This window comes from Emiliania huxleyi, assembly GCF_000372725.1.
Source record: "Emiliania huxleyi CCMP1516 unplaced genomic scaffold EMIHUscaffold_88, whole genome shotgun sequence".
NCBI lineage: Eukaryota > Haptophyta > Isochrysidales > Noelaerhabdaceae > Emiliania > Emiliania huxleyi.
In genome coordinates this window covers 424,194-431,693 of record NW_005195441.1, presented here as the reverse complement: position 1 = coordinate 431,693, position 7,500 = coordinate 424,194, and the positions used below count along the sequence as shown (strand labels likewise).

The 7,500-nt window shown below is 65.3% G+C and overlaps 3 protein-coding genes across 3 annotated transcripts in view; 1 reads left to right on the top strand and 2 right to left on the bottom strand.

Moving 5' to 3' along the window:
* EMIHUDRAFT_219951 (hypothetical protein) overlaps nt 1-85 on the bottom strand; it is a gene marked incomplete at both ends in the record, with an annotated part of 1,435 nt that extends 1,350 nt beyond the window's left edge. The window contains one exon of the mRNA XM_005758198.1: nt 1-85. This exon is cut by the window's left edge and continues 289 nt beyond it. Within this exon, the coding sequence (XP_005758255.1) occupies nt 1-85 (85 nt within the window).
* Nucleotides 86-1,329: 1,244 nt separating this feature from the next.
* On the top strand, nt 1,330-2,520 carry EMIHUDRAFT_219950 (hypothetical protein; the record flags this gene model as incomplete). The annotated part of the gene is made up of 1 exon (XM_005758197.1): nt 1,330-2,520. One exon carries the CDS (start codon nt 1,330-1,332, stop codon nt 2,518-2,520), a length of 1,191 nt encoding a protein of 396 aa, XP_005758254.1.
* Nucleotides 2,521-6,170: 3,650 nt separating this feature from the next.
* EMIHUDRAFT_438930 (hypothetical protein) overlaps nt 6,171-7,500 on the bottom strand; it is a 2,286-nt gene continuing 956 nt past the window's right edge. Inside the window, exons 3-6 of the mRNA XM_005758196.1 lie at nt 7,250-7,317; nt 7,126-7,162; nt 6,905-6,964; nt 6,171-6,492 (exon numbers count right to left, since the gene is read on the bottom strand). Of these exons, the coding sequence (XP_005758253.1) occupies nt 6,331-6,492; nt 6,905-6,964; nt 7,126-7,162; nt 7,250-7,317 (327 nt within the window). The 3' untranslated portion in view covers nt 6,171-6,330. The remainder of the gene's footprint in view (nt 6,493-6,904; nt 6,965-7,125; nt 7,163-7,249; nt 7,318-7,500) is intronic.

Genomic DNA, 7,500 nt, shown 5'->3' with positions numbered 1-7,500 from the left:
CCTTGGCCGCCTCCTCGCCGAGCAGCGTCTCGATGCGCCTCCGCTCCACCGCCGCCGCCTCCTCCTCCTTGTCGTGCTGCTGCATCCGCGCACGCCACTCGTAGTATTCGGTCGAGTCGCGCAGCTCCTGCTCGTAGGCCTGCAGCCTGGAGCGTGGCAGCGCGGTCGGGTGTTACGGGGGAATCGTGACTCAACGTCGTCAACAAACTATTTTACACGTTTTCGTGTCCGCGCGCGCGCCGCGCCGAAACGAGCCTGCGTTTGTTGGAGGCCGACTGCACGCTAAAGGCTACACGCTCGCACACCACTTGCAGAGTGGCTCTTCCAGGCGCTCACCCCACCCAGAGGCACGCCAGGCCCCGGGCAGCCGGCCGTCACTCGCCTAAGCGCCTAAGCGGCCTAAGCGGGGGTGCTTAGGGTGCTTAGGCGCTTAGGCGGCCCTTGCGAGCGTGGCGGCGTCGTAATACGAGTGACTCCGATGGAAATCCTGATGCCCCTGCTAGTGTCATCGCTCAGAGAGCAGCCTCACGCACGTCCACTGTCTACCACTGGCCCTGGTTGCACACTGCCACTGAACTGCGCTGGTCCGCAGGCTGGTGCGGGAACTCAGCATCAGGTCCCCACTGAAGCTTCCGCGCCTTGACTTCATGTTGAGCTGTGATGATGCCCACAGCCCAGCAGCAAAGGCGGGCGGGCCGACCCCGCGGCCGTCGCCGCTGCCGCCGCCGCCCCCTCCGCCACCGCCCCCTCCGCCGCCGCCCCCTCCGCCGTCGTCGTCACCTTGGGCTGCATCACCCGCGCCGCCGTCGTGCACCGGCTCTCGTGCTCATTCAACGGCGCCTCGAGCTGCAGGCCGGCGGCACTGGCGTTGTCGTGGTCGGGCTGCCCAACGTCGGCGCGGGAGGGAGGGGGCAAAGCCGTTATGGAGAGCGCGAGAGCGAGCGCCAAGAGGGCCCAGATTCTGAGCAGCAGCCCGCCTGGTCATCGGCCCACTTGCCGACGTGCGTCCAGCATTCCACATGGACGAACGCCGAAGTTTGCTCTCCGACGCCGTGCCGAGCGAAACCTTTTCCTTCGAAGCTCAGCGACGTAGCCGGGCGAGCGGAATAGGGCAGCCCTAGAGAGCACCTTGAGGACATTCAATAGAGCCCGTGTTATAGTCGAGTGACCGCTCCGCCGGGCCGCCTCCGGGCCGCTGCCGCGGAGACCGCCATCATGTGCTGCAAGGCGTGTGCCGAGAGACCCGCGCCTTGCCCGAAGGCTACCAATGCAAGCAACACGCGGGCTTATTCGCGCGTGGCTGTGGGTGATGCGAACAGAGAAGCTGCTATGGCTGCCGCCGACCTTTCGAGTCACCAGCACCACAATAGGACGCGGCATGCCCACACGAAACGCGCCAGGATGCCCAGAGAGGATGTGGCGATGCACAACGTCGTCGTGGACGGTGAGATTGACCGCTCTCGCGTCTGGCGCTCGAACGCCGCAATGCACAGTGCAGGTAATGGCACACAGTGGGCAGAATCGTCCTCGCGCTCTTGGCTGCTACGCGAGGGGAGGAGGTGTTCCAGTCGGCAGCAGAAGGATTGTGAGGACTACGATGCCATCGGCCACCTCTTTTGGCGCCAGGTGAGTGGCACGGTCCTTGAGCTGGGCGGCCTCGATGGTCAACGAAGCTCCAAAACGGCCATGTTTGCGTCTCTTGGCCACTGGCGCCGCATCATCGTCGAAGGCGACCCTTCGTGGCGCGCCTCGCGGCGGCAGTATATCGCAAGTGGCATCCCAGATTTTGCTGGCGTGACGGCGGCGGTGTGCGCGAAACCCATGGCCGTTCACTACCTCACAAAAGCTGGCGGGCCAAAGGAGGTGCAGGGCATTGCCGAATTCATGAGTGAGCGCTTTGTGCGACACTGGTACCCAGAGCTGGCGCCTCACGTGGTGTGGGCGCCGCAGGGGGCGGGGGTGGGGTGGGACGCGGCTCCGTGGGCCACGATCCCGCACGTACCGCTCAACTGCCTACCCTTAACGACGATCCTACAGCGGCTCGGCGTGACCCACCTCAACATGCTGATTTTGGACGTCGAGGGCGCCGAGACAGAAGTGCTACGTGCGGTGGACTGGGACACGATCACCATCGACGTGCTTGCCGTGGAGACGACCGCTGGGACACGCCCGCCCACCGACCGGAAGCGCGTCCTCCATCACATGCTCAACCAGACTGGCGGTCGCTATGCCGTTTGGGAAGGGCACGGCCGCATCCGTGATCGCAATACATGGTTTGTTCGGCGCGGGTTCGCACCGAATAGCAACCCGTCACTCGCTCCCACCGTACGCAAGCTACTCCGCAACGCCGGGAACGTCACGTATGAGCACGAGAGGGAGTCGGATTTGGCACAATTTGCTGCTCAAGGCAAAGAGGAGATGCATAATGAGGCAACGAAGAGAACCTCTGAGCTCGCCAAAAAGATTGACGAAAGGAGGCGGCGCATGCGGATGAGGTGGCCCGCTTACAAGGCGAGCTGAACAAGTCTAAAGGTCGCGAGGAGGCGCTGCAGGGAGTTATTGCGCAGTGGATGAGCGTGCAGGGAGTGCAGAGAGTCCATGCCAGATCATGAGGGACCAGGCGCGGCCGCTCAGAACGCGTATGGTCTGCGATCGGCCTCCACAGTCCACAGCCACCGTCAGACGGCTGTGTGAACGTTGGTGTGAATAACGACGTCCAGGATTTGCATACTGTACTCATGTCATCACCCCCAGGCGTTGCGCTATGATGTCCTGGGACCCTATCCGATCCGATCGGGGCGCTGCCGCTGGTATATCGCGGCGACCCACACACTATGGGGTCATTGTGTAGCCCTGCTTATTAGAAAGGAAAAGGTTTACTGCAAGGTCCGTATGCCTTACCGTGTAGTCGGCCTGGACCCTCGCGCTAATTTTCCGTAACTCCCTCTGACCCTTGCGAGCGCTCATTTGCACCACCCAAACGACCCTGACACGTTTCGTTTGGGGCCTGCCCCACGAAAACACAGGAGTTCTCGACCGTTTTGCTGGCGGCTTGTGCGGTCATCGCACCACCACCCTTGGCAGCACAATGCCGCGCCAGATGTCCGCCAGCTCTGGAGCCGCTCCCTCGCGGCTGTCGAAACGCTCCTCGTCCCAGGCGATCAGGTAGCCCAGCCGCATCACCTCGACCGCCCGCTTGCGAGCCGCCTCCGGGAAGAGTTCGTGCGACTGCGGCGACCACTCCGTCGCCTTGAGGATGAGCCCGCCCACCTCCACCGCCTCGGCCGCTGGCTGCAGGTTGGCCGGCCTGAGGGTTGGCAGAGGTGTGTCAAAGCAAGGATCCGGCGAGTCGGGGAGAGACCATTGCCTTGCGCGCCTGAGCGCAAACGCCTTGGCCTCGCCCGCCACGCGCACGCCGAAGCGGCCCGTCGAAGCGCTCGCGGAGACGACGACGCCGACCTTTCCGTTCATCGACGGCCGCGAGACCAGAGAGTGGATCGCGACTGTGGAACCGACGGCCGCAACGGTCGGATCCGACTCGCCCCACGAGCAAAGGACGCGCGCCCGCTCGAGGGCCGAAGGCTCGCCGGCCGAAGAGTCCGCGCCGCCGCGCAGCAGTGCCCGCGCCCGGTCGACGGTGAGCGCCTGCGGAAGAGGGGCAATGGGCGTGAGGACAGCGCGCTCACGCCTTCGGCCGCTAGTCTCAGGCACGCCTCGAGGTGCTGGAGCGGCGTCCAGCCGCGGCTGGCGACCAGCCAGGCAGCGAGGTCGGCGTGGCCTTCACGGCTTGCAACCTCGTCGGGCGTGCCGAGGGGCGTTGCGGCGCGGGAGGCGCCGTAGGAGGAGAGGAGCTTGGCGACCTCGAGGTGGCCATTGTAGCACGCGACGAACAGCGGCGTGGCGCCGTCATCAGCAGCTTGGTCGGGCGCCGCGCCAGCCTCGAGCAGCAGCCGCACGATCGCGGGGTGGTCCTTCTGGCACGCCATGTACAGCGGCGTGGTACCGTCGTCCCTGGCTTGGTTGACCAACGCGCCAGCCTCGAGGAGCAGCCTGGCGATCTTGAGGTGGTCCTTCTGGCACGCCATGAAGAGAGGCGTGACGCCAATATTCGTGGCTTGGTTGACCGCCGCGCCAGCCTCGAGAAGCAGCCGCGCGATCTCGAGGTGGCCCTTCGCACACGCGATGAGCAGCGGCGTGCCACCATCCTGCGTGGCTTGGTTGATGTCAGCGCCAGCGTCGCGCAGCAGCTGGGCGATCTCGAGGTGGCCCAGCTGGCTCGCGATGCGCAGCGGCGAGAAGCCTCCACCCGCCGCTTGGTTGACCGCCGCGCTCGCTTCGAGAAGCAGCCGCGCGCACTGGACGTGGCCCTGTTGGCACGCGATATGCAGCGCGGAAGCGCCGCCACCAGTCGTCGCCCCGACACTCGCGCCGACCTCGAGCAGCAGCCGCACCGCCTCGGCCTGCCCGTGACAAGCAGCCCAGGTAAGCAGCGTGTCCTGCCTCTCGGTGTCGTGCCGCGCGTCGAGCTGGGCAATGCGTGACGTGCCGTCCGTCCCCTGCCCGGAGAGGAAGGCGCGCAGCCAGGCCAGGTCGCCCCGAGCCAGGTCGGCGAGGCGGGTTGGGAGGATGGCGCCGCTCATGCCGCCAGAAAGAAGAAAAAATCGGCGCCAAAAACTCTTTTTTTACCCATGCAGTGCGTGCATTCCCAGGGAGTGCGTGTATCCAGCAGGAGTCCCAGGGAGTGCGTGGATCCAGCAGGAGTGAGTAGGCTCGACGCCGTTCTCGAGATGGAGCTGCAGAAAGTACGCCGCCGAGCGTGCCACCGAAGGCGTCCCGTCGGAGGTGATGGAGTTTGAGACCTGAGGCTGCGGAGGTGACGCCTGAGGTACCGGCCCGTGCACAGCGACTCAGCCGGCGACCGCCACGGGCTCAGACGAGCCTTGTCGACGCGTTACGGCTCAGCTTTACCGTGGTCCTCGGGCGTCTGTCGACGTCAGGACCACCCATACAGCTCGCGGGTTTGAGGTCGCAAGAGCCAAGATGGTGGCGTTTGGACATCCCAAGACCCAACCATCACACAAGACAGCCTTGTACGTTGTAGGTGATGGCGGGACGGCGCAGTGTTTGTGGCACTCGGCAGTAGGCACCCGCGGCACGGCCCCGCTGTCGGCTGCTCGGCTCTCGCGGGCTGCGGAACCGGCCCCAGAGGGGTACTTTAAGGGTGGCGGACTCTGGATGGCGAGAGAGCGAGAAATCATACTCTATCAATCACGCGCATGCTGCGCCGCCCTGAGCGTGTGAGCCTGAACCCGTGACCCACACCGCTCACCGGGCATGTTGTGCGAGTATATGGGACAAAAGCGTCGAAAATGTCCCTAAGAAGCGTGACTCGAGTTTGTGGCAGCCCCGCAGCCGGCGCGCGCTGCCAGGAAGCACCGCTCGCGTGTCGGCGGCACTCCCTGGCACCCAGTGAGTGCGGCCGACCGACCAGACTGAGTAGGCTCGACGCCGCGCTCGCTGTGGGGCTGCAACAAAGTCGCCGCCGAGCGTGCCACCGACGGCGTCCCGTCGGAGGTGATGGAGTGTGAGACCTGAGGCTGCGGAGGTGACGCCTGAGGTACCGGCCCGTGCACAGCGACTCAGCCGGCGACCGCCACGGACTCAGACGAGCCTTGTCGACTCGTTACGGCTCAGCTTCACCGTGGTCATCGGGCGTCTGTCGACGTCAGGACCACCCATACAGCTCGCGGGTTTGAGGTCGCAAGAACCAAGATGGTGGCGTTTGGACATCCCAACCATCACACAAGACAGCCTGTAGGTGATGGCGGGACGGCGCAGTGTTTGTGGCACTCGGCAGTAGGCACCCGCGGCACGGCCCCGCTGTGTCGGCTCTCGCGGGCTGCGGAACCGGCCCCAGAAGGGGACGGTCCGGGCGAGTGTGGCAGCTCCTGCGCTAGCATGGGCACCCTGTATCATAGCACTACTGATCCTGGTCATAAGAGCTGCCAGGAATAGCGTCAGGAGCCGGTAGGAGTCAAAACCCCTCATATTTGAGACATCGTGTCCACGTGTCCCATATACTCGCACAACGAGCCACCGGGACCGCCAAGCCGTATTCACATGACTCATGAGATCGCGGCACTCATGTGTCTATTGACAATTGAGCGCTGGACAGTCTGAGCTCTCACAACGCACGTGTCTTATATGAACACAAATACCCGAATACGAGGTTTTACTCCTGCGGAAGTGGCTTGCATGGACTCGCTCTGGTAAGAACCAGCCGCGTCTGCGTCAAGACACCGCAGCAGCGGCGCTCGGCGTGCCCCCTCCTCACGATTTGACGGCGGGCTCATCCAAGCCCAGGCCAAGCAAATCTGCCGTGCCATCGGCCGGCGCCGAGGCGGCGGGCTCGCCTGCATCGGCCGGCGCCGTGAGGGGAGTGCTCTCGCCCCATTCGCTCGCGTCGGCGAGAAGATCGTCGAGGGCACGCGCCTGCGAGAGAGGGGGGAGGGGCTGGTGGTGGCGGTGCGTGGTGGCGGTGGGAGGGGGTGGGGGGGGGAGGGGCGAGGGGGGCGAGAGAGGGAGGGAGAGGGGATGGGGCGAGGAGGGCGAGAGAGGGAGAGGGAGAGGGAGAGGGAGAGGGAGAGAGAGAGAGAGAGAGAGGGAGAGGGAGAGGGAGAGGGAGAGGGAGAGGGAGAGGGAGAGGGAGGGAGGGAGGGAAGGAGGCAGAGAGGCAGAGAGAGGCAGACAGACAGAGAGAGAGAGAGAGAGAGAGAGAGAGAGAGAGAGAGAGAGAGAGAGAGAGAGAGAGAGAGAGAGCGAGGGAGAGGCAGAGGGGCAGAGAGCAGAGGGGCGGAAAACACGGAGGGGCAGAGGGGCAGAGGGGGTGATCTCGCGCGTGCACCCCGCCCGTGCTGGAGGCGCCGCCGCCGCCGCCTCGCTTCTTGTCGAGCTCGTCGAGCGCCTTTGGGGGGAATCTCGGGGGAATCTCGGGGGAATCACGAGGGAATCTCGAGGGAATCTCGGGGGAATCTCGTGGGAATCTCGGGGGAATCTCGGGAGAATCTCGGGGGAATCTCGGGGGAATCTCGGGAGAATCTCGGGGGAATCTCGGGGGAATCTCGCCTTGAGCTCGGCGGCCTCCTTCTCCTCCACCTGGCGGCGGGGGGACATGGGCAGGGCTTGCGGCGGGGCAAGGTACACGCGGGTGACACTGTGGTCCATACACACAGTGGGGTGGGGGGCAAGGGTGTGGGGCAAGGGTGTGGGGCATGGCTCGGGGGGTGCGACCCTCGCGGCGACACGTCTGGACGACAGGAGCCGGCACGGCATTCAAAGTGCAAGGCCCGGCGCGCGCGCGGGTGAGCGGTGTGTGTGGGCGAGGCACAAGCAATGTCACTCCTCCCCCCGCACACGCTAGTGCGGGGGGGGGGAGGAGAGGGGACGGGAGGGGGGGGGAGAGGGGAGGGGAGGGGGGGGGGGAGAGGGAGGGGAGGGGAG